The 26,851-nt window shown below is 42.9% G+C and overlaps 1 protein-coding gene and 1 long non-coding RNA gene across 5 annotated transcripts in view; one reads left to right on the top strand and one right to left on the bottom strand.

The window, feature by feature from the left end:
* Positions 1-85: 85 nt before the first annotated feature.
* LOC128105693 (uncharacterized) lies at positions 86-25,340 on the bottom strand. The gene is made up of 9 exons (XR_008216452.1): positions 24,042-25,340; positions 12,237-12,374; positions 8,940-9,053; positions 7,757-7,863; positions 6,789-6,991; positions 4,194-4,370; positions 3,876-3,970; positions 2,572-2,629; positions 86-1,980 (listed from the first exon to the last, which is right to left on the bottom strand). It is a non-coding gene; the product is annotated as an uncharacterized LOC128105693 (long non-coding RNA).
* Positions 22,251-26,851, top strand: part of Ak5 (adenylate kinase 5) — a 193,731-nt gene continuing 189,130 nt past the window's right edge. The window contains exon 1 of one of the 4 annotated variants that reach the window (XM_052730986.1): positions 22,251-22,506. Coding sequence is in view for 3 of the 4 variants with exons in the window: in XM_052730984.1 (XP_052586944.1) it covers positions 22,447-22,506 (60 nt within the window). In the remaining variant the exon portion in view is untranslated. The remainder of the gene's footprint in view (positions 22,507-26,851) is intronic. The other 3 variants (XM_052730984.1, XM_052730987.1, XM_052730985.1) reach the window with 3 other exon arrangements.

Genomic DNA, 26,851 nt, shown 5'->3' with positions numbered 1-26,851 from the left:
ATATATATATATATATATTCTACATTTCTATACCATATCCCCTTTTCTTCTTTTAGAAAGAGATTGACTATGACCGATAACAATTTGTAACCAGCAACCTAAATAAAGACAGACATCCCTAATCTATTTTTTGGGAATGTGGATTTAGTTTTCTAGGCTACATCCTGTTGACAAAGGGTGCTGTGTTCTTATGGGGATCCTGAGATAATTAAGAATTATGGTCAAGTCCTGGGAAGACCGGCTATAACCTTTGTTGATAGGTACCATCTGTTAAGGTTCAGGAGGTCTGGCTTCAGCTACACAGCACTTTTTGCTCAAATACTGAAATCCCTTCTATTGCCCCGGGGTAAAAGGTCAAGTTCTCAGTGTGACTAACAAGAGCTGACCAGCAATTTTTGCCCAAATCATATTGTCCCCTATGTGTTGGGGATTGGTGTTGGGACCCTTTGGGGTTACCAAAATTGGCAGATGCTCAAAAGCCTTACATAAAATGCTGTGGTATTTGCTTATATCCTACAATCCTCCTCCCATGGACAAACACTTCATACATGCTAACTCACCACTCAGTCTCTGAGGTGATATGACTTTACTCCTGTTGCTCAGGTGAGAAAATTAAGGCATTGGGAGTTACGGTGACTTCTTTACCATCTTAGCTACTAGGTTATGCTGCCTCTTTTCATCCAAATACACACAAAAAATTTTTATATGAATAAAAATAAAAAAATGAATCTATTTCATTGTGAGTTTCTCAAAGCAAGATTTTGGCTGGATACTTTTTATTCCATATTGGTTATAAACAGTGTGTATACATATGCATGAATTGCTAAGAAAATTTTTAATAAAAAGAGATCCCACTATCCCAAAAGATGGTATAAATATAGCATTCACCTGAAAAACAATATCTGGGGGTGACCTGGGAGCAGGCTGAGGAGTACAGATGAAGGACAGATTATTAGCTGTGCTGGTATCTTTACTGTTATTGATGAGGCATCTGGTTCTCCAGATTTCCTGCAAAGCTCTGGAGGACAACAATGGACATCTTCTGACTGTCCCCTGGGCCAGAATCCTCTTCAGTAGGGGAGCTTTAGAAATAAGATGATAATTTTAATAAAATAGGGTAAGTACCTCCAGTTTGCACTATGTAAGTTTTGTGGCTACATAAGAACTCAGACAAATGGGTCCTCAGAAGGCCCTCCTGGTGGAATAAACAGAAGCAGAAATATTGCTTGTGCTTAACCCTGCTTGGATGATCCCGTAACTCCAAGCACTGATCGAAGCATGAGTTGTGAAGTCACAGCATGTATGTGAAAGGAAGGACAACATCTTCCCAGGTCCCAGCCACCAACAGTGTGAGGCATCTTCATCCCACAGGCCACAGAAGCCCTCACAATGTACTTTTCACGCAGAGGCAGCATTTGATCTGGGTAAATTCACCAAGAGAGGAACATCCACTATTTCATCAATTCCCCCAGAGAAGTTTATCCTGAGTTTTAGCATATTGAAATGCATGCTATTTTATTATGATTCTTAAATTTCTGCTTTCATTCTGTTAGGGATGATTTTTGTTTTGGGGAGACCTGCACATTGGTTATATCTAGTAAATAATGTTGGGGTTGTTGACTTGAACAAGAACTCAAAAGACTCCTTCAAATTTTCCTTTTAGTAGACACTCTCTTTTCAAAGACTTATAATTAGACTGTGGTTACTCAATGCCATTTGGAGCCTTCCACAACCTTCAGAAATCTGTGAGAACGTTACTAAATACTCTAGCTTCAAGGCTTATGTGATATGAATTCCTCCTGATTGCTTCCCTTCGTGTCCACTCACGTGCCTGCACTTGAGCTGAGTTCAAGCCCACCATAGTTTCCATGAAAACAAACAAGCACTAAAATCCACTGGATCTCCAGATAGATCTCAGGGGACCAATCTCAGCACGCTGTGCAATCCATCGTCGGGGCTGGAGCCAGGCAGGGTCGGAGGCTGGAGCAGGAGGCAAGGGCACACGAAAGGGTGAGAAAAAGAGAGGTTGACATTAGAAATTCTTGGTCTTTTTCCTAATGTGACATAAAAATATCTTCACAACATAACAAGTATGATATATAGAGCTAATAATTTAATTGGCTCAAAAGCTATTTTTTGGAATTTGCCAGGAAAACTAAAAAGCATTCCCTAAGTGACACGAACTATGTCCTCACTGGTAACACGGACAACTTTGAGTTAGTGGCAAAATGTGGAGAAATAAAACGTATTAATTTTAGATGCCTGTTGGTATTCTAATGAGGAGAGAAACAAAAGGTGTGAATTTGGGTGGGTGGAGAAAAGGATCTGAGAGGAGCTGGGGGAAGGAAAGTTGCAATCAGAATATATGGTAGGAAAAAATCCATTTTCAATACAATAATGTATTTTAAGGAAATTCCTAAATTCAATTCCAAATGTGTTGACAGACAACATTATTGATTTCAGAAAAATACAAACTACTGAGGGACTGGAGTGATGACCCAGAAGTTAGGGACCCTAGCTGCTTTTGTTGAGGACCTGAGTTCAGGTCTCAGTACCCATGATGGAACTCACCATCCCCTGAACTCCAGCTTTAGGGGATCCGATGGCCTCTTCCGGTCTCTGCGGGTACCTATATACACTCACACAGACACAGAAATAAAAACAAAATCTTAAAAATAATCTTTGGTTTCCTATGTTAAGCAAGAAATCCAACTAAGTTTTGTAATTGATTATCTTGCCTAGAGTCTTAGACAAGACTTTATTTTCCAGGAATTAAGTCCTATCAAATTAAGCATTTATTTGTTTTTCCTCGGGATGATAAATTACCTTTTAAAAATATCTTTCCATACAAACAGGTTGGAACTGCTAGTCCTTTATATATCACATCAATCATCACAAAAATGAAATAAATATTAGAAGAAACAAACTCCTCTGTGGCAGAGGGTGTGGCCTGGACTTTGCATCTACCTGTTCCATTTCAAATCTTTCTAGCAGTTGGGGAGGCAACCTGTCATGTGCATCGTGCACTGACAATATTCATTCGGCTCATGACTCTGGAGGTCCAAGGTCAAGGAGCCACTTCCTGCTGGTAGCATAAGAGATCACATACCAAGAGACACGGAGAAGGGAGGGTGCACGTGTGTATTTGTGCCCTTTAATCTCTCTTCCTACAAAACCACCAGTGGTCAATCCCAAGAGTTGTATGCTGATGAAATCTTAGAATCCTAGTCACCTCCCAAAGGTTCCAGGTCTGAACAACACAGTTAAGTTTCTGCCCACACAATGTGAGGTTTGGAGGAAAAAGCACGTTCTAACCACAGCAACAGAGAAAGCTTCACTAGGATAGGGGCACAGGGCATGATCAGAAATTTGGTTTCAGAGTACAAAAATTAAAGTGCAAGTATACTTTGAAGTGGAATTATCAAGTAAGTATTGTACACGAGAGTTTTTTAAATCAAGTAGAAGCTAAGAGCTTGCATTTGCAAATACTTAGAGTCGATGTATAAAGCCGGGAGACTGGATAAGGTCACAAAGCAAGTATGCATAGGTAACATGCGTAATTATCATCATAATTATCACTAGAGGAGGACCCAACAAATGTATCCAAGAAGCCTGGCCAATGAGATAAGAGGAAAACTGGGAGGTATGGTCTATCACATCTCTGCTTATTGCTAAACTGAATATTAGACTTTTTGTGATTCATATATTGATAATGTGAACCAGAAATTGGTTGAGCTCCATTTGATTTTACTTTCTCATCTTCTTTTAGGGATTCATAAATTCTTCATCCCAAAGACAGTGTGAGATACAGCCTGCAAGTAAGAAGTATTCAGCACGGACTGGGGATGAAGGAATAGCAGAGTATTTGAACTCACAGGTGTCTCAGGACAGCCAGGAGCATGACTAGAGCAGTGGGACCATGGAACCAAGGGTCACTGCAGCCACAAAGAGCAGACAAACTGGGGCAATGCTGAAATCATAGTTATGATGCATAATTAATCATAGCGATATGAACTACAAAACAAAAAAAATAATTAAAACCCCACAAACATTTGTTTCAAACAGTAAGATACCTAAGTTAATAACTTTGCATTTTCCATAGGGATACTTGTCAGGACCTCAGTGGGTGCCTTCCTATGATAAAGCTTAGTTTATCAATTAGAAACACTAGGAAATTAAAATCAATAACTTACTGTCGATTTTAGTGACATCACCACATAGTATCTTTCTTTCCTTATTAAGACAATCCCATCATGGCTTCTCTTTGGCACGACCAAAATGCCAGTATCAATACTCTTGTACTTTGGGTACCATATTCAGTAAAACAAGTGTTACTTGAGCATAAGCAGAACGATACCGTGGCAGTCAACCTGGAAACCGAGAGACTACTGATTAATGGGTGGGTAGCATTGCTGTGGGATGGTCTGTATGTCAAATGTGTTGCTGATTGGTCAATGAATAAATCACTGATTGGTCAGTGGCCAGGCAGGAAGTATAAGCGGGGACTAACAGAGAAGAGAATTGAGAAAACAGGAAGCTGGGTGAGAGAGACACTGCCAGCCGCCATCAGGACAAGGAAGATGTAAAGTACCAGTAAGCCACAAGCCACGTGGCAAGGTATAGATTAATAAAAATGGATTAATTTAAGCTGTAAGAACAGTTAGCAAGAAGCCTGCCACGGCCATACAGTTTGTAAGCAATATAAGTCTCCGTGTTTACTTGGTCGGGTCTGAGCTGCTGTGGTACTGGCGGGTGACAGAGATTTGTCCTGACTGTGGGCCAGGCAGGAAAACTCTAGCTACATAGCATATACAGGATGGATACACCCAACAAAGGAAGGACTCATGTCCTGGATAAAGCAGAGAAATGCATGGTGCCATCACATTGCTCAGAATGGTCTACAACTTAAAACTTGTGGATTGCTTATTTCTGGAGTTTTCTGTCTAATATGTTGAAAATATGTTTGACTTCAGGTAACTGAAACTACAGAAAGCAAACGATGCATGGATAAGACAAGACTCCTGGAAAAGAGCTGTCTGGGTGTGTTACAGTTTCTACACTTCATCTCAAAGGCTGCAGTCCAATATGTACACTTCATGTCATCTTTAATTAGAAACTTTAAGGAACGTTCTTGTGGGTTTTTAAAGTGCATGTTAATAAAAATCTTTTGGTTTGAGGAAATACTGTGAATAAAAAAGAAAAAATACGGGAAAAGGAAAAACCTGCATCCTTTGCTACTTGTTTGTTTATAAAACTAGTAAATTTTATCATTTCAGGAATATTTTCTTATCTGTGATTATTTTCATAAAGTGTTTTCTGTATACCTTTTCAATCTAACATCTCTTTAAAGGAAATTAAAGTAACTTTTTGATGTTTCACTACAAAATATTTCTACTACTTTGAATTAAAGAGGAGCTAGGAGCCGAAAATAAACTAGTTGGCTACCACTGAGGAGTAAGTAAAATTTCCACTTTCCTTTTTTATTGTTTAAGAGGCAAACCCAAAGAACTAAAGTTTGCTTCACACTTAGTTCTTGATTCGTTGAGAAAGTTTGTTTGTTTGTCTTTTGTCTGTTTTACTTCAGAACTTTGATGTCAAGTAAAATGTTAATCCCATGCAGTTTTGGTAAACATAGGCTGTCCAGAGTATATAGTAGGAGAGTTGGACACAATTAAGGTGTTTGTGAGTTTATCAACAACTAAGGCCTCGTTCATAAAAAGCAGACACTAACCCTTCTGCTCTGGCACGCAGCCACAGCTAGAGTGGTTATACTAACGGATCCGCCAATGTTCAGCATGTTTATGTACCAGGATTGCTGGGGAAGCCCACGTGTGAAGTTGTCATGCATGATTTGTTCAACCCCGTAACAGAATATTTGGAAGTCAGAAATCCAGATTTGAAAACCTCTCATTCACAGGTAAGCAAGAACAAAAACAACACAGTCCAGATGTCTTACACTTCAGTATCACACGATCATTTAAATACCTATCCGAGGCGTCTAGTACCGTAGATCCTCACTTCTTAAACCTCGGTCATGACCCTGAGCAGCTGAGTATGGCGTCATGAAAAACAGTGAAAGGTTTCTGATCATACACTAACAACAGTTTGTTGAAAATCAAATGCCTAATGGATCTGCGGTGTTACTGGCAGTACTTGTCCGGGTTACATCCAATGATTTCACCACTGTCTCGGTTCCAAACACACAGCGCGTGCACGCCAGCGTGACAACACATTATGAACCGCCAGGCTTTTACTGTGCATGCAAACTTTCCTGCCCTCAGAGCAGCACACTCATTTCATTATGAGAAATGACGATATTGTCCCACAGTCTTTCCTCAGCATCTAAGTGCCAAATTAGCATGTTTCTGATATTATTGTCTTAAAATGTCTGATTTTAAAAACTGATGTTTGGATTGCTGACTTGAGTGATGTTAAAGAAATTCGGTGAATTTTGGCTTGGGATTAAGTATAGAAGTTCTGAGGTTTCTGAAATGGCCCTTCACACTCCTCTGCCATTTTGTACTATGTATTTGTGTACAGAATTCTCAGCACTGGTGATTATAAATCAAAACATTAATCAACTCAGAAAAACATTATAGATGATCTGTGTCCTGGAGTATCAAATATTCAGCCAAGACTAAATTATCTATGTAAAATAAATAAACACACTCATCTCATTAGTATGTGAATTTGCTTTCATATTTAATAAATGGTGAAAATACATTTTAAAATATTTTTTATGAGTTTATCATCAGTAAATGTTTGATTTGTAAACCTATTTTACATACCTATATACTGTATGTAAAATTTTCTTTGGCAAAATGGAAAGTATTTAATAAGCTCTGCTTTAGATAAACAAGCTGCATCTCAGAAAGCCGGACATGCTTCTCTCTCTCTAGACGATCTCCATGTGCTGAAGGTAGCATATGCCTTACATGAGGCAACTGGAAGGAGTTAAGGTCCTCAGCCAGCCTTTGCTTCCTCTGGCCTCCTGTAAGGGAGATTGCCTTTCTTTAGATGCTTCATCTAGAATTCGGGGTGTGCTGCTGGGTAACTCGTGCCCTGGAGCCCACTGCCATGGCAAAGGTCAGACATTTTCTGTAACTCAGTTTCATCTCAGACAGGGGAAAGGGACCAATGTTTCTTGCCCTGACTCGCCCAGGTTGCCCAGTTGGCTCCATCATTCTTGGGAGTAGCTGTTCTTCGTTTCACAAATACTTCCGTCTAGGTCGTGGCAGAATTGTCACTTTTCTGTGATCATTACCAGTGTCCTGGCTTCTGATCTACTCTCTCAGAATGGGATGAGTCAGAAACCCTTCTGATGAAGTAAGTCCTCAAGTCTCAAACCTCCTTGTCATCCCTGGTGGTACCCTGTGGAACTGGGGCTACCTACTTTCATCCTTGGTAGTAGCTTGTGGGACTGGATCTATTCATTGTCATCTCTGGTGGTACCTTGTGGACTGGGTCTGCCCACTGTCATCCCTGGTGGTACCCTGTGGGACTGGGTCTACCCACTGTCATCCCTGGTGGTACCCTGTGGACTGGGTCTACCCACTGTCATCCCTGGTGGCACCCTGTGGACTGGGTCTACCCACTGTCATCCCTGGTGGTACCCTGTGGACTGGGTCTACCCAGGGTCATCCCTGGTGGTACCCTGTGGACTGGGTCTACCCACTGTCATCCCTGGTGGTAACCTGTGGACTGGGTCTACCCAGCTCATCATCATGCTGTGTTCTTTGGATGTGAGTCCTTTCACCTCAGTGCTGCAGCAGTCCCTGGGAAGCTCTGCTGCCGGAGCTTCCATCTCACTGACTCCACAAGACAAATGAGGCAGGAATGGTGGGTTTGTAAGAAGGCAAGCATCTGAGTGCAGAAACCACACAAAAACACAAACAGAAAGAGAATGTTTACATCACCACGTGAAAGGACACCTTGCACAGCCTTGATGCAGGGGAAGGGGCTTGGACCTGTCTCTACTGAATATACCCAGCTCTGCTGACTCCCCATGGGAAGCCATACCTTGTTGGAGGAGGGAATGGGGAGTAGGTTGGGGGGGAAGCTGGAGGGGCAGGAGGAGGGAAGAGAGGGGGATCTGTAGTTGGTATGTAAAATGAATAAAAAAAAATCTTAATTAAAAAAAACTGAAAAAAAGGAAAAAGCACAGGTGTGAGTCGGTTAAGGGCAGGGTTGCTCAGAGAGCCATCAGATATATATCTATTTTATTTCATTTTTGTGGGTCCATCCATGGGGACATGGAGACTAAGGCCACTTCTGCAAAAGAAGGTACAGTTGGTGGAACTGGCAGAACTATAAATGGCTGTCCACTGCCTTCGTCTCGGCACCTTCTAGGCCCTGCTTGTTGGTGACCATGGGTGTGATAAGGGTTCACCATCAATCGTACGGCACACGGAGAGAATGTAGGCGTTTGGGGAACTCAGGAAACTGCACCAAACTTACACAAACACAAGTATGAAGCTATATTGTTTGGTAATGAACAATTTAGTTCATTATGCATTCTCAGACTCCACTGAAGCAAACCTCACAACAGGACCAAATTGCTGACTCAGAAAGTATTCCTTACTTATGAATATTTAACATTTTCCATTGCTTGAGTGATCTGTTGGCATATGAAGCAAATGACGCTCCCAGTGAAACCCACTCTTTCTTCAATAATTAAAACATTCTGTGGCTCTGAAGATACACATCTTCTCAAGTACTCAACTCTTTTGAAAGATGGTTTAAAGGTAAGTCAGGAAAAAAACCAAGAACCAAGAACCAAGACAGCTACAGACTGAAAATAGCCACTTTAAAGTTAGTCATAACATCTTAAAACATAAAGCTTTTATGACTAATAAATTGTTAATGTTTTAATTGGCTTTAAAACACACCCCAGCTTTCTTAGCAGGGAGAAAGTAAGTGTGAAAACTAGAAATACTCACGGTGTGTCTTGGGGCTGTGCTCTGTCCTGGCTGCGTCTGTATCCCCTCTCTCTGCTCCCAGCTGTCAGGAAGTGGACCACTCCTCCACAGGCTCCCACCGCCATGATGTTCCGCCTAAGCACACAGGGCCAGACAACCCTCCGACACCGTGAGTCTCATTATGGTTTCATTTGCCACTCTACCTTCCCCAAGTTCCAAATGCAAACTGATCCACAGTTCAAGTTCTCAATGTACAGATTTTAATTACTCTCATTCTAGTCCTCAGTGTGTCATGTCTCATAAAAACACGACATTTTCACAACTTCTAATGAAATGTTGGGGACTTTATGGGAAATAGTTCTTTCATGGTGCATAGAACAAGGGAACATTAGGGTGACGATTGTGTTCATCAAGGTTGTTGAAGCAGGAAGAATTTAGCTGTGTGTGGTGGAGAATGAGATCCAGACAGGAAGAAGTACCTTAGCTGAGACATGGAGGCGTCAGGTCTGGGTGTCCATGGAAACAAATCTACCTAATTTGAGCTTATCACGTGAGGGAGAGAGCAGAGGATGTTAGAAATGGAATCTTAAATCAATATTTAGAATTAGAAATTCAGGAGGCAATGAACTATAATTTGGAGGTAGAGAATTGTGTTAAATTCATCTCTGCAGCCAGGTATAATGGTGCACACCTTTAATCCCAACCCTTGAGTGGCAGAGGCAGGTGGTCTCTGTGAGTTTGAGGCCAGCCTGATCTACATGGTGAATTCCAGGATGGATGGAACTTCATAGTGAGACCCGACCTGATAAAACCCAAGACTTTAATTTAATTTTAAAAAATTAAAAAAAAACCTCAACTCTGCAAATCCCTCACAAGAATTCAGTGAGACAGAGGTTACGATGTCCTTTTCGTCTTATTTTTTGTGGGTTTGATATGAGTTTTTTTAGACAGGGTCTCATGTAGCTAAACGCACTGTGTAACTTAGGATGACCTTGAACTCCTGCTCTTCCTTTCTCTATTGCTCAAGTACTGTGATTGAAGGAGAAATACGCGACTGAGTTAAGAGCTTGTGGACATGGATAGCTGAGTGAAAGATCAAAGAGGGCAGACAGCACCATAGCTCTTCTGCTCCCCTGCTCTGCCCTGGCCTGTATGGATGCTTTGGTCTAGTACCTTTTTTTTCTAAGGAGACCATGAGCATCTTGCCACATGAGTATGAATTTATTTCCTCAAAGCACAGCACATACTTGGACTAAAACCAATGATCAATAAGTGTTAAGTGAATGAAAGAATCGACTGGTCAGTCCATTGTCCTGGGAGAACTGGGGACAAGAGACAGTCACAGATGAAGATATCTAGGCAAACCATAAGCAGCCAGGTCAGTGGTGTAGTTACTGGATAGACAGATGGATGGAGAGGAGTTCAGAATAAGTTTTAAGAGGATTTATTGAATGTGTGGACTCCAGCATGAGCACGAGGTGCTTTCATTTCCTACTCTCATTGGATAACAGTGGTCAAGATATCAGAATGATATCAGGGTCATATTAGGAAGCATCTTCTTTTGAACATGTTTGTTCAGAGTAGCAGAAATAACCAAAAACGTCTCCATGATGTAATTCCATCAGTAGGATGTCCAGCACTTTATTAATATGAAATGATTTTCACAAATAATCTTGTCATTTTCTGAGTTAGTTATAAATAAGAATGTTGTAGAAGAGGAATACAATTCAAAACACCCTTAAAAGGCACATGCTGCATCCTGCATTGAGTCTCCCAAAATGAGAGGGTAGATGGTTTCTGTTTATCTATTCATAATTCATCATTTGAAAAATAGATTCATGGATGTCCAACTTCCTTTGGTTCTGAATAATGGAAGTGTAGTGACAGGTAAGTTTCTAAGGAAGCATACACATGGTTTTAACAACCATTTGCTGCCTTGCTGGTTGTATTCTGTAAAACCAGTGACCAGGTACAGCTAGCAGAGAGGAATTCCTAGCACCCAGCACCAGTCATCAGGGATTATAGTTACTTTTCCTTGCTCTGGTTTAACTTGCATCTCATTTGCTAGCTGCTGGCATGAGAGAGGATGGCAAAGGTAGGTAACTCAAATGCCCCAGCCTCAACTCCAGTCAGAAAAAGACAAGCTTGTGCCTGTGACACGATGTAATTAGTTGACCCTACTGCCCCAGCCAATGCTGATGAGTTTGACAATTATAATACTAGAAGGAGGGCACTGTGTCACATGCCTTAATTCCAGCACTCGGGAGACAGAGGCAGGCTGATCTCTGTGAGTTTGAGGCCACCCTGGTCTACATAGCAAGTTCCAGGCTATCCAGGGCTACATAGTGAGGCCCTTTTTCAAAACAACAACAAAAATAATCCTAGAAAATAATGGATCAAATAAACTTTAAAATTCAGTGCACATCAAGCAATGGGTTTATAGATACTCATAAGATAAGGCCAATATTTGAAATTCCTCAAGTTGTCATTTTAGAGTATTTATTATGTACACAGCACCATGACAAGCTGTGAGGGGTACAATCATGGAGACATGTTTGAAGGCATTAGTAGATGATCAAAAAGGTTCATAGGCAGGAGAAAGGACTGAAGAAGGAAGTACTTAAACCCATTAGTGCTCAATGGCTTTTGCGGATGTTCTCATTAAATGGGGCCTCAATGGTCTGGGAATATTTCACCAAGTGTAAAACAAGGGAATTGAATTTTAGCTGAGAGAATCAAGTTGAGGCTCAGAAACACACAAAGAAATTCAGGGCACATAGCTAATGTGTGAGCAATATAGTGAAAGATATATCTAAGAAATAAGTTGGAATGCAGTTGTGAAGTGCCTAGAGTTCTGTGCTATTGGACCTTTATTTCTCTATACAGACCCAATAGATTTTGATACAGTAATGGAATGTTCTATACCTACACAATGTGGCAGCCCCTGGGCACATACAGCTGTTGAGCACTTGCGGTGTGGCTCATTCAAAAAAGAAATAAAAATTCTGATTGTATTTACGTTGAATACACTTTACTAATTTGACTATATTAAATTTAAATACAGGTAGACAATGGATACCATGTTGGACATGCGTATGATGGTACTCAAACTTTTACACAAGAGGCTGAAGAGATGACCCACCAGTTAAGAGCCCTTGCTGTTCTAGAGGACCAGAATTCAGGTCCCTGGCTCCACATAAGTCAGAGGCAGCTCATAATTACCCACAGCTCCAACTCTAGGGGACCTGACATCCTCTTCTGGCCTCTGTGGTCACCTGCACCCGTATACACATACACACATGCAGCATGCTGACTTACCTGGCAAGCGTTCCTTTAAAACAATCACTGCTGGCAGAACTCTACTACATCTTCAGTGGTGGGATTTCATCCAGTTAGAAGCGACGTGGAAATTAATTATATTGCAGGATGACAATTAACAGAAGAAATGTGGCTGAACTAGATAAAAAAAAACAGCAGCAGATGGTAGATTCTGGTAATTTTAAAAAAATTCTAGCACACCAACGTGACTGACTTGTGACTGTTGAGAAACATCACATTTTTTCCCTTGGATGCAAAGATTCTGTCTTACTCATCCTAGGTGATTAACATACACATTACTAACGCATTGTTCATGAGCCACGAGGTAAAGACATAACAATCAGACAGTGTCAACACTCAGAAGGACATGCTGTTTCTGATACAGATATATGGGATAGCACTTCAGGCCTCGGGGCTTACAGAAAAGCAATTCATCAATAATGACATAAAAGGACAGAAATTCAATGTGTTGTTTGCATTCTGTAAAAACAAACTGTGTATTTAGCCTGTAGGGAGGTGTTGTGGAGACATCATATGGGTTCTCCGGATTGCACTCAGGTCATCCGTCAGGCTCAGCCTCCTTGCTGGTTCAGATGTACAATACTACTTAGGTTCCTGCCATTGATGTCTGGTATACAAGTTGGTCCTCAAGAAACATGTTGACTTGAGGAATTATCCTGTATTATTTTCGCTGTGGCTTATATGCTTATATTGTATACTTACTTATAAGCTTAATCGCACACTTATAAACTATTGCACTGCTAGATATTACAAAGACGCTGTAAGAGCTAAATGTCCTCAGCACCTACAGGCACTCCTGTAAGGTAAATTTGGACTCTGTCTAAGAGTTCATTTAAGCTGCCATGCTGTAATTTTAAAAGGCTTCAATATGCTTCTTTTTAAAGGTATTAGAATGTTTACTTATTTGCTTATAAATCCCTTCAGCTGAGTCTTAAGCATTTTATTATAGCTCCAGATACAGGAATTTTATTCTCCCATGTGTGCCTATTTTGGGACAAGCATTATCTAAAACACATAAATATAAAGAATTCTAGGACACGCTCCCTGCCTGTGAGGAGCCCAGAATCAGTGAGAGAATAACCTGGAAAGAGATCATGGTCTGCCTATAATAAAATGTATGTACAATATAATGTCGACTCTAAGTGCAATAATAATGGACCAAGTAAATGGCTGTATATTACAAATTTCTCTTGAGGTCAATCATTCAATGACAAAACCTCATGGAACAGTGTTGAAGGCTGGGATTTAAGAATGGTATGGTCTGATAAATGAAGATCCCATGGGAATAGGAAGAAGCAAAGTGCTAGAGAGGTCCACAGAAATCCACAAAGATACCTCCACAATAGACTACTAGCAATGGTCAAGAGAAAGCCCGAACTGACCTACTCTGGTGATCGGATGGCCAAACACCCTAACTGTCGTGGTAGAACTCTCATCCAATGACTGATGGAAGTGGATGCAGAGATCCACGGCCAGGCCCCAGGTGGAACTCCAGGAGTCCAATCGAAGAGAAAGAGGAGGGATTGTATGAGCAAGAATTGTTGAGACCATGATTGGACAAAGCACAGGAACAACTAGTGGAAACACATGAACTATGAACCAATAGCTGAGGAGCCCCCATGGAACTGGATCAGGCCTTCTGAATAAGTGAGACAGTTGATTAACTTGAACTGTTTGGGAGGCCTCCAGGCAATGGGACCGGGCATGAGCAGGCTGTTTGGAACCTGGGGCCTATGCAGGGACACTTTGCTCAGCCTAGGTGAAGGGAACAGGGGACTGGACCTGCCTGGACTGAATCTACCAGGCTGGGCTGACTCCCCAGGGGAGTCCTTGCCCTGGGGGAGATGGGAATGGGGGGTGGGCTGGGGAGTGGGTGGGGGGCAGGCCGGGAGGAGGGAGGACAGGGGAATCCATAGCTGATATGTAAAATTAAACTAAATTATAAAATAAAAAAATTAGCAAAAAAAGAGAATGGTATGGTCTTGGGTTTGAATCTCATGCTCCATCACCTTTACTTTTAGTGACTAAGTCTTCCTAGAGGTGTGATATGCATGCAGAAAAAGTAACTGTCCTCTTGTGCAGCTGAGTGAGCATCCACACAATGATCATACCTGTGTGACCCTGCTTCCAAATCTAGAAACATCCCCAAGACTGTGCTCAGGCTCCCGGCCACTTCAGTCTCCTGTGGGCAGACACCCTTGTGGTTTCTGAGGTGAGTTTGCATGTGACTAGTTTTGTACTTCTTACAAATAGAATTACAGAGTGAATATTCTCTTGTCTGACACTTGCTCAAAGTATTTGTGAGCTTCATCCATTTCAACAAGTACCTGGAGACCAGTGATTCTCAGTGCTTGTGGGATCACATTTTGTGAGTGAAACACAGTGTATGGTATTGGGGACACTGGTGTAGTTTCCAGCTCGGGGCTACTTCAGACAGTGTTTCTGTGATGGAACAACTAAATAATGAGTGGTTGTGCGGTAGATCCTCACAGCTCCACGGGCTTACTAACTGATAATTGCCACCTTCTACTTTATTTCCAGGTAAATGCTCCAGTGGGTACATAGTGGCATCATCTTGTGTATTAGTTTGCGTTTTGTCCCAATTTCACTCAGTTGTTGTGATAAGGCACCTTGAGGGAAGAAAGTTGAATTCAACTCACAATTCCAGCTCATCATTAGGTGGAAGTCAAGGCAGGAACTTTTCACACTAGTCACATCACAGCCATAATTAAGAGAAGAAAGAAATGAATGAATGTGTACTCGTTTGCTTGTGCTTGTCTTAATTTCTCACTGTTAAACAGTTCTGGACCTCCCTATGTAGGTAACGGTGCCACCCACAGTGAATGGGGTCTTCCCACCATCCCCTCACAGACATGCCCATAGGCCAACCAATGAGGACAATCCCTCACTGAGACTCTCTTTCAAGGTGATTCTAGGTCATATCAACTTAACAATTAAAGCTATCCATCATATTTTTCTCTATCACTAATAAAGTTTTGAGTTTGATTTGTTAATGGCCACTGAATCTGAACTGTGACAGTATCTTTGGTGACATGTCTAAGTCTTTTGACCAGTTTTACATTGAATTGTCTTTTTCTTATTGATTTGCAGAAGTTATTTATGTATTTGGGTCCTTTATTGGCTGTATGTATTGAAAAGATGTCTCCTGACCAGTCAGGTATGTTTTTACTCTCTTGACTGTATCTTTTGATGAACAGAAATTCTTACTCTTGTTAGTCTCATCTTTTTTTTTCATTTCTAACAACATGAACAACCTGTTTAAAACTTTTAATCTACTTCTTGGTGACAGACCTGTTCTCCTCCGTGTCCTTCTAGAAGCTGTGTGACTTTACCGTTTACATTTAGATCCGCACATATAGAAGTGATTTTTGTTTGTACTGTTTAATCTCCCTCTACTCATGTGACCTGAGACTTAGCCTCATTTTCTTCTTATCCTCAAAAGGGGACATAGTGCCTGCCTTAAGCTACATGCCAATAAAGGAGACACTGTGCCTAGTGTTTTCCTTGTTAGCCTCACGAGGTATAAGATACTACACTGTGTGTTGTGGCCAATATAAAGACACTTCCTTCCAAAAGATGCAGATAGCCAATTAAAGGCACAATTTGGCTCTGGAGGCAAAGGAAGGTGAGGTGGATCTCTGAGTTTGAGGCTAGCCTGATCTACAGAGCAAGTTCCAGGACGGCCAAGGCTACACAGAGAAACCATGTGTGGAAAACCTAGGCAGCCAACCAACCAACCAACCAACCAACCAACCAACCAACAAACAAACATTAAAAAATCCCCACATTTTGGGAAGCAATTTTCCTATAATGCAGAATATAATAAATACTGTAATCAAGTCATAAACAAAAGTATCATCATGATAAAGTAAACAATGAAAGACAAGGGAAAGATGGAAATAGTCTAACATCAGAAGACAAGACCTAGCAAAGGAGATGGGAACAATCTGATGGGATTGTCTTAATGAGCAATTTTCATCCATCTTGGTTTAAATGAAAGATGAAAATAGAATTCCTTATTAAAGAAAGTGCAATAAAACTAGATCTCTCGTCTACTCAAAACATGACTTATGGTGCTATGAATAGATCAGACCCTTCTGGAAACTTAAGTAAGAACCACAAAATGATTTTTCCATTTCATCTAGCAATCCTTTTTTGGAAGTTTATACTAAGGAATAATTAAAAATGTGAAAAAATATGCACAGAGTTTGTACCAGAATTGCTTAGAGTAGCATAATAGTAGAAGCAATCAAAATGTGCATCCTTGGGAGAAGCTGGGGACATGGCTTCTGTCAAGCCTCTCAATGGACGAAAGCCATCAAATGACGGTGACAAGAGCATAAACATGCACGTAAGGATGGCGAGGACAACGTGTGTGAAAAACTGTCTGTCTGGGGCCGAGGAGGTGGGGCCAAGAGCAGGGAAAACACAAGTCATGTTTTGAGGATGGTGAAAAAACAGAAAGAAAGTCTATTTGGGGGGTTTCTGTCTAGTGCTTGTTATATGTATGTTTATAGGGTTCTTTTTATGTTTTTTTATGTGTGTTGGTGTTTTGCCATGGGTGTTGGGTCCCCTGGAACTGGAGTTACAGACAGTTGTGAGCTGCCATGTGGGTGCCGGAAATTGAACTCAGGTGCTCTGGAAGAACAGTCAGTGCTCTTAACCACTGAGTCATCCTTTCCAGCTCCTGTTTATGTGATTCTTACACTTTGTGTCCTCGCTGTAAATGTCCTTCACATGTCTGCTTCCACCCCACCACTACAATATAGCATTTATCTAAACCTAATTGGCACACGTTTCTCTCCTTTTACTAGACATTGAACTCCTTGGGTCTTGTCCTTTGTGTTTCTAGCTCCAAACATGGGTTGGAAATGTAGACGGTTATTCATAAACATTGGCTCGAGGAATGCACTTTGCATCAACAATCGATTAATGAAACCATAATGTAAAGTTCTCCTGAACCATAGTCTTTGATGGTGCCAGATTGAAATGATTCAACTTGGAATTTTTCTTAATTCTTTCAGACATTATGAGAATGTTCAGTCTTTTAAATCCTAACCCAAGAATTCCCAGTGGTCTTTGGAATCTAGAATGTCAATGTCCAGCCTGTGTAGTTTAGAAAGGGAACATAGGGAAACTTCTCTTAGGCTGAAGATTTGTGTCACACACTGTTATATTGCTCTGTGTTGATCCCAGATTTAAGAGACTAATATGTGCATCCCAGTTACCACAAAAGTTAAAGCTTCAGGAAGACGCTCTTAAAAAGACTGTTTGTAAACTAGAGGCATACTTATCAAAACAGTGTATGCAAAAATGTGGAAGGTCTTACATATTTAGTACTTTTTCTAGGGAAAAAAAAAAGCTTCCAAATTTCTCACAGACCTAAATGGTCCAATAAGTTATAAATTAGTGAAGGAAATAGAATAATTAGAAGATGGATATTTTCTGTGCTCCCCATGAGGAATTCAACACTCAAAAATTAATGATTAGAAATGATACACTTCGCCGGGCAGTGGTAGTGCACGCCTTTAATCCCAGCACTTGAGAGGCAGAGCCAGGAGAATCTCTGTGAGTTTGAGGCCAGCCTGGTCTACAGAGCGAGATCCAGGACAGGCACCAAAACTACACAGAGAAACCCTGTCTCAAAAAACCAAAAAAGAAAAAGAAAAAAGAAAAAAAAAAGAAATGATATGCTTCCTACAAGACCTCTGGAACCTCAGACATTTCAAGCAGAAAAGAACTTAGAAGAGTTGGAAAATCCATGGTGTAAGTTTGTTCTGTATTGCTTGTGGTTTAAATCACACACACACACACACACACACACACACACACACACACACACATACACACACACACACACACACACACACACCAATGTAAAACAGAAAGGAAAGATGGAAAGGCCCTTAGAAAGCAGTGATAGTGGGGAAGGGGAGAATGCTCTGAGTCCAATCCCCAGTACACATGGGGGCCCTGGGAAAGCCGGCCATGATGAGTGGCCTATGCCTGCAATCCAGGGCTGCAGAGACAGAGATGGGAGGATCCCAAGGCTGTCTGGCCTGCCTGTCTAACCAGGTGGTGTACTCTAGGTTTGGTGAGGAAAATAAGGTAGAAAATGATTAAGTAAGACACCTGAAGTCAACTTCTAGCCTCAGCATTAATGTATATGCACACCCAAGTACACACACACACACACACACACACACACACACACACACACACACACGCGGGGAGGGAGGTAGAGACAGAGGCAAAAGGAAATCATTGTAGACAATGATTGCTGAGGGAAGGATTATAAGGCACCAGTCTGCGATCACCTGATGCTTGCCGTTACGTAGTCTTGCAATTAGCTCTCTGACTTTTAGTGACTGATTTTAACATGATGAAAATAATGTATACTTTACAGGTTGTTTTAAAAATTAAAATGCACAAGTATGTCATACTGTATACTTTGTGACATTCTTAGCACAATGCAGACATATAAAAACAATAATTGTTAGATATTATGGCCAAAATTGTCATTCTGCCAGTACCATCAACTAGATTAGTCCCTGCTGTTGAGTCCATTCAGCTCCCAGGATGAGGAGGAGTAACTTCAACACAGAAAAGGTTCCCTTTTTATTTCTTTAGATATTATCAGTAGAGATTTTCTATTCTTTTTAATTTTATTTATTTATTTATTTTACATACCAACCAGTTTCCCCTTCCCCCTCCCGTCCCCTCCCAGAGACTTTCTCTTCTTTTACAAATGTTTTTCAAAATTTCATACCTAATTATATATATCTTATTTTGATCATTCCCTCCATTGCCCTCTCATCTCCCACTAGCCAAACCCTTTCTTCTGTGAGAAATGTTTTCTGCATCATTGCTCAAGTCTTCCGCGCTAAACTGGCCACAGTCAGAAGATGGCTGACAGACAAGTCTGCCAGGAGCAACTGAGGGCTGAATGCAGGCTCCTGCTACCCGTCCAGGGTCTAGTGGAGAGAGCACAAAGTCCGAAGCCCTTCTTTGTGTGGATGGGCAAGTGGTCCTCAACCTTAGCCACTTGAGGAACAGGTCCTGGCTGGCTTGGCCCTTTGCTGAGACACAGTCTGTGTGTCAGCAGGAGCAGGCTCCTTAAGGATGACTCAGAGACAAATCCCTCCCAAAGCTCCTTCCTCCTCCACATCCCTGGCCCTTTGGAAGTCCTAGTCATCATCTTGTGACTCTCTAGAGTCCACTTCCGCAGCCCCTTCCGCAGGACAGATCTGGACACGCCCCCTCTGCTTCAGATCAAGTTCGCTTTGACTTCCCTGTAACACTTACCACTCTCGGATAGGCTCTGGCTTGTGTCTGCTTCTCTTCTACCTCTGTGGTTTATCTGCTTTTTGCTTATCACAGTCTGAAGTTGTTGGTCCATTTATTTGCTACCCCCGCCAGGGTACTGCTTAAATTGTTTATTACATTTTATTTATTTGTGTGTGTGTGTGTGTGTGTGTGTGTGTGTGTGTGTGTGTGTGTGTAGGTGGGTGGGTGAGGGACCTGTGCCACAGCACCACACAGCATATGTGTGGAGGTCAGAGGACAGATTTTGGGAGTTGGTTCTCTCCTTCCAAGCATGTGGGTCCTGGGGAACAAACTCAGCTCGTCAGGTTTGTCAACACTGAGCATCTGCTGGCCCCCATCATGCTTCTTACACACATTCTCCAATGGAAACGAGGCTCCTTGCCAGCAAGGGATGGTGTGTGCCTTAGTTACTCCCATAGCTCAGAAACTAGCATAGTCTCCCAAGATCTGACACAGGAGACAATTTAATTAACTTTTCTCCGATGTCCAAACTCCTTAGATCTTCAAAACTTTAACCATTCTACAAAAAGTTAAAGCCATGCCAAATGATTTTGAAGAGGATGGGGACAATTCTGTTTGTATTAAATGCAAAACAAAAAACAAACCTTAGTTTGTTTAAACTTACTTGCTCATGACCCACTTAGATTTTTATCTGAATATAATATGGGAAAAGGTGGCGATGTGTAAATTGTTAAGAAATGCAGCAGACACGGAGTAACTCATGGTCTGTTAGAGCTTGTAGGAATGCATCTCTGCAGCCCACGGGCCTTCAAGCTCTTTCTATGCGTAGCCTTAGAACCATATCAGGAACCTTGTTAGACAGCTTAGACGCGGCAGGGATGCACTCTCCTTCCTGCTCTCTCTTCCCTCTGAACCGTCAGCCCAGGTTCTAAACACTGTGCTTTCTGCACATGTGCCTTCCTAGGAGGCTGCACTTTCCCTAGGAGGCTGCACTCTGCAACAGGAATGCTGAGCGTCTTGCCCCTGTGAACCTCTCCACCCTGGGATACACCAAAGAGCACAGACTGTCACTCTCTAAGGCTAATGAAAACTTGCTACATCTTCTCTCAAGCTAGCTACAGTGTTTCTTATCTGACCTCTTTTTACTGGGCCTTGCTGTCACTTGCTGGGTTTACTAAAGTCCCTAAGAATCATGCACCACCTTAAAACAGACAAGCCATAACAATGACAACAAAGGAAACAATGACCTGGAGAAGACCTACAGGAACTGACCTCTTCAGTCCTGTGCTTCAACATACACTAAGCCACTGGGCCCTAGGACTTTCCAAGGACTGTGGCAACCACGGCCTAGGGCAGAGGTGGCTTTGGTTCCATCCAGTGTCTGCTGTCAAATAAGCTAGAGAGACATATGTTAAAACATGTCCTAACAGAGGACCCCATTGTACTCAGAACTGAACAGCTGCCTCCGTCAAGGCAACCACAAGACCATGTGGCTTCACAAGTGCTCACAAATTTCATTTAATTCACAAAACTGGGCTAATTAATTTTTGAGCTCCCTCCCTCATGTCAAACAAAGTGGCAGGCAGCCATCCCTGGGCTTCAGCAGCCGTGGCTGTGTGGTGAGAAACAGGACCAAGGAAAGATCTGTTAAGATGAACTTGAAACAGACGTTCAGACTGTGAGCTTTTGAATTTGGAGTGTTTAAAGTGTTGCTTTCCACCAGCCCCCAGATGCCTATCTTCTGTAGCTTTTACTTCCTTTCTACCACATACCCTCCCGCAGAGTGGGCTCTTGCAAGCAGTTAGAGATCACATTCCCAGGAAGCTCAGAGCATCTCTCAGAGGCAGTGAAAAGACATCTTATGTGGGGAATGAGTCATCTTGGTAACTGTGGGGAGGATGGGCACACCTTGGTGGAGAGTGATCTGTAACTGGAAAAAGGCCCACCATCCTTGAGTAGGCACCACTGCACCTCACTAGCCATCTCCTAACAGGAGGTTCCCGTGGCCCTTGGGCCAGCGACCACATGGTCCTTAATCTGATGTCCACTCACTTTACCCATCAAGCCCTTTCTAGTGTAAAGCAGACTCTAGCTCTCCTCTCCTTCTCCCAGCAGAAGTGAGCCCTTGACTACTCACTAATTCTTCTGCTAATGATTTCAGGCCTTCTACTCCAGTGTTTAAGGAAACGTGAAACTAGCTAGCCAGACTTCCCTTAAGAACTGGGTACTCCAAATGATCAATATGAAAACCCCTCCCCCTCCTTCCCCACTCCCAACTCCCTATCACTGAAGGATTATTAACTTTAAGAATATGTGAATTCTCTGACTTGGATTTTCCCTGGGAAGAGCTCCTGGGGGACCTCAGGGTAACGTGTGTGTGTATGTGTGTGTGTGGTGGTGGTGGTGGTGGTGGTGGTGGTGGTGTGTGGTGTGTGTGAAGAAGTGAAAATGTATCAGGTTCCAATTGCCCGGTCCTTGGCTCCCGGGTGCCCTGGCTGTGCTGCGGGCTGGGGAGCGACTGCAACCCGCGTGTCCCCACCCCCGCGCCCGCCCGCGCAGCGTGACTGGCGGCCGCTGCAGCGGGCTCGGAGACGCGGGCCGAGAGCGCAGAGCCGGGAGGCGGCGGCTGGTGGCGTCGGCCGCGCGGTCCTCCTCCGCGCCCCTCCCCTGGTGCTGGCGCTGCCTGCGCCCGGGAAGCCGCGGCTGCTCGCTGTTGGCGGGGGGACCAGCGCGGACGCGGGGGCGAAGGGAGCGCGGACGGCACAGCTGCCCGGGAGTCGCCGAGACCCCGGCCTGCGCGCATCCAAGTGAGGGCTGCGCCCCGCCAGCCCCAGCTCCCGTAGCCTCCCCGCCTGCGCCCCACGGCACGCGCCGTACAGCCATGAACACCAACGACGCCAAGGAGTACCTGGCCCGGAGGGACATTCCTCAGCTTTTCGAGGTAAGAGGCTGGGCGGCCGAAGGGTCCCCAGCGGCCACCCCGGGTCCCCAGCGCCTGGCCGCACCTTCCGGTGCAGAGTACCTAGTGAAGGTGTTCGCAGAAGCTAGCGATCCCCTCGCCCCAGACAAGTCGCCTTTCCCGCAGGTTGCTAGGGTCCCTTTCAAATGTGGGCTTCGAAACCCGCATCTTGGGATCAAGTTTCCTCTTGAAGCCGGGTTCTGGATGCAGGCTGCCCCAGCGCATCCCTCAGAGATGGGCACCCACAGTGGACAGGGGAGTGTGGCCTGGCAGCACTCTCTGGGGCTGAGGGTCAAGCCAGGTGAGAGTACAGTTGCCCACACGGAGCCAGGACAGGAAACTGAAGGGTCCAGAGCCCTAAACACTCCGGGCGCCGAGAGTTGGGACTCTGTAAGGAAGGGGAAGCATGGACTAGGCGACTCTCCCGGGGGACAGCTTGAGGAGGAGAAGGATGAAGGATGAAGGATGAAGATGGAGAGGGGGAAACACACACACACACACACACACACACACACACACACACACACACAGAGCTGATTAAGTGCAGCACCACCTCCTCGGTTGGTGAAGCTCTATGCTGCCAGTCAGTGAACTCATGAGCGCGTTTGTGGGTTCCTTGGAAGGTCGCTCCTCCAGGCTTCAGCCTTCAGCCCCAGCCCACCTACACAGACTGGGTCGGACTGGGAGCGGCCAGACAGGCGCGCCTCCTGTTGCTGGCCTCTGCTGGCGCGCAGCAGCAGCATCCGCACCGGGGGCCAGGGGATGCGGGAACACTGAAAATGTGAGAAAGGAGGCTTGAGGTTTGAGCTACATAGGAACCTTGCTCAAGCCACAGCGGCCTTCCCAGAGAGAGGTCCTGCTTCCTTTTCTTTTCTCCACATTCGATTTTAAAACACCTCTAAAAACGAAGTGCTGTTGGCTTAGATTATAAAACAAAATAAAATTTAAAGAATAATGGCACCAAGCCAGGCTTCATAGGCTGAGCCCTCAAAAACCTGGCCTCCCATTTCAAAGGAAATGATAGACTAATATAATAAACTAAAGGCCATGCATTGTTCTTTTCCCTGTTGGTTCTGTTCAAAGAAAAGTGTATCTCTCAAGAAAATAATGTTTACAATAATCCCCTCCCCCCAAAAAACTGTCTTTAACATGGGCTGCCATAATTACAGTACTTCGAGAGTTTTTGCTTTGTTTTGTAAATATGGAAATGAACAGCGGAAATTTTAATCATAAACGTTAAGACTGAAACCAATTTTATTTCTACACTTTTGAAAGAATGATAGATGGTGCATCCATAGGAAAGCCTTCTGATTGCAAAATGTGGGAACTGTTTCTCTTCTGTGGTGCCAGGTAACTTACAGAAACCTGGATGGCCTGTTCACAAAACTCTACACCATGTATGCTAATAAGCTATGGCAAGGAGTTGTTTAGCCTTCAAAGCTCTTCATTGACTTTTCTGCATATGAATGGGATGTCTCAAAATAGTGCACACACCCAAAAGGAAGTCAGCTGCTTACCTGAGAGGCACTCAAGCAGTGTAGGAGACTGAGTTCTGGACAGCAAAGAGCTGGAAGGAGAGAGAAGGTCCATGACTTCGTGATTCCATCTGAACAAAGAGAAGAATCTGCTGTGCACAGTCCAGAGGGAAGCAAGACCTGACTGTCCATGTGACGAGCACAGACCACATACATCAAAAACCTCAGGTTTCTAAAATGTATTTTCTATGCCAGATCCACACTGTTCTAAGTATATAAAGTTTAACCAGATGTCTGTCAAAACCCCAAACAGTCACAGATAGCACACACCATTAAAGGTCAGGTAACAGATGAATGAATCTGTGTATCACCCCCCCCAAAAAAAAACCAAAAAAAAAAAAAAAAAAAAAACCAAGAACCCTACATATATAAGGAGACTTCTTAGATTTCTTTGAATGGCATAGGATATCTGCTAGATTCATAGTTGAAAAGTACTTCCACTTTAAAATTAAATTAAAAAACAAAACAAACGCTTTCAGCTGGTTTTTCTGTGTTCCTAATTCTACCGAGCTTTGTAATGTCAGTATTGATCTTGGACCTTAGAGCAAAGGCTTGGCAATTAGTCTGAATGCTATCAAAAGTCCAATTAGACTCTTCACATTTTCAGAGGGTTAACGCAGAAACTAAGAAATAGCATCTACCAGTTATCGTCACCCTGGGGCAGCTGGCTACTAGAAAAAAGGACTTAATTATCTTAAATTATCAATGAAAGAGTGGATGGAGCCCAATGCCCTTCGGGAGTTGGTTTTGTTTAGGAAAGCTGGAAATGCCTTTCTCCCAGTTAGAAACACTTCCAATGCATATACCCACACAACTTAAGCTTTGGGAAAGTAAACATTAATTTAAATGTTAATATTTTGGTTGGATTATAAATGAACTACAAAAAATCTGGTGTTTTCTTTTACCCCATTCCATGTTTTTCTAAGATGTGCAAGGAAGATTATCTGAGTTTACCAAGAGAAACTGTCTTGGAGTCCCGAAGCTGAGCAAGTCACTAATATCCCTGAAATATGATTTCCTGACCCCAAAAAGCAGAGGTGGTGCTCCCTTCAAGACTGAGCGTCCACATAAGTGAGACACAAGGACTTGGTGTGTGATGCAGTTTGGCCCAGAGGGTAGCAGGGGTGTGGGAAGCGAACCTGCTCACAGAAATTGGATGACACTTTCTCTGCCCCCTCAGCAGCTGAACTCATCAGATGGAGCTGCACACCCAAACCCACTCCATTTAAGATTTCAGAAAACAAATGTACCTAGCAGGAATTGCCTGCCATTTTGGGAAAATGGAACAATACTAATTTAAAAATTAAAAGCTATGTTGGGGCTTGTCAACTTTCCCAAAGGGTGTGTGCTTTATATGTTAGTAATGTATAGGTGAATAATTTATGCTTTTTCCATGAAACATTCTAAAGGAAAATATTTTTGTGCATCAGACCAGTCCCCAGGAGTCAGCATTTCCAAAGATATAGAATTTTTGGAAAATAGTGCGTATTAATTTCCATTAGTTACACACTTTGGGGTCCCTGCAAACACTGTGTCTGACCAGGAAACAGCCCAAAGGAGGTAAGAAGGAAACTCAGGTTCAGCCCGACTTAGTCAGTGCTGGTTCAGTCTTCTGGAGTCAGATGCCAAGTGGTATCTTTTTCCTCGTGGCAATTCTCACAGCAAAGCCTTAGGCATGGCTACATTCAAACTCCTCTGCAAGTGCATCTCTTTAGAGAAGGGCCTGTGGCCTTTGCCACACAAATGGGTTCTGTTGACTGAGACAGTGCTCAGGAGAATGGCCTAGGCAGGACTGTTCGTAAGAAGCATAAGGATGGATTCTATCGACCGAGAAACAATGCTCAGGATTCTGGTGAAGGCTGGCTCCATAAACTAACAACAGATCACCAGGTTATCAAACGACATCCACCCTAGCCTTCTGGGTGAACAGGTGTCAGTTTCTTCCATTGAAAAAAAAAACCCTGAGTGTTTAACAGTTCTGGTTTCTCTAGGGTTATCTGTGAGCATGTGGACTGCTTGTCCTCTGCAAGGCATTACCAGTTAAAACCAAATAAGACCATACTTTCCCCTCTATAATCTTAATAGATACTGTAGAGATTTATTGCATATAAATTAGCATTTTGGAAATCTCTGACATTAAAGTTCTAGATTTGTTTTTATTATTTTTAAGTGTGTATGTCTGTGTGTGTCTCTGTGTGTGTCTCTGTGTCTACGTGTGTGTCTGTGTCTGTGCATCTCTGTGTGTGTCTGTGTCTGTGTATCTGTGTCTGTGTATCTGTGTGTGTGTGTGTGTGTCTGTGTGTGCCTGTCTTTGTGTGTGTTTATGTGTCTGTCTGTGTATCTGTGTGTGTGTGTGTGTGTGTGTGTGTGTGTGTGTGTGTGTGTGTTTGGGTCTGTGTGTGTGTGTGTGTGTGCCTATCTTTGTATCTGTGTGTGTGTGTGTGTGTGTGTGTGTGTGTGTGTGTGTGTGTTTGGGTCTGTGCACATGAGTGTAGTACTTGTGGAGGCGAAAGGTGTCAGATCCCCAGGAACTGGAATAAGCAGCTGTAAGTTGCCTGATGTGTGTGCTGAGAACCAAACTTGAGTCCCCTGTAAGAGCAACAGAGACATCTTAACCACGGAGTAATCTTTACAGCCTCCTACTTCAATTTTAAGTCTCACTTAGACTTGAGTTTGGAATTATCTTTTAGTTCTAATCATAAAACTCCAACATGTTTATACTATATACTAGGGAAAGTATCAGGTGCTTGAAACTAAGAAGTGGATGGGGCCTACTCTGTCTTGATGAAATC

Source organism: Peromyscus californicus, unplaced genomic scaffold, assembly GCF_007827085.1.
Source record: "Peromyscus californicus insignis strain IS unplaced genomic scaffold, ASM782708v3 Scaffold_9__1_contigs__length_137607984, whole genome shotgun sequence".
NCBI lineage: Eukaryota > Metazoa > Chordata > Mammalia > Rodentia > Cricetidae > Peromyscus > Peromyscus californicus.
This window is presented reverse-complemented; position numbering and strand designations above follow the sequence as displayed.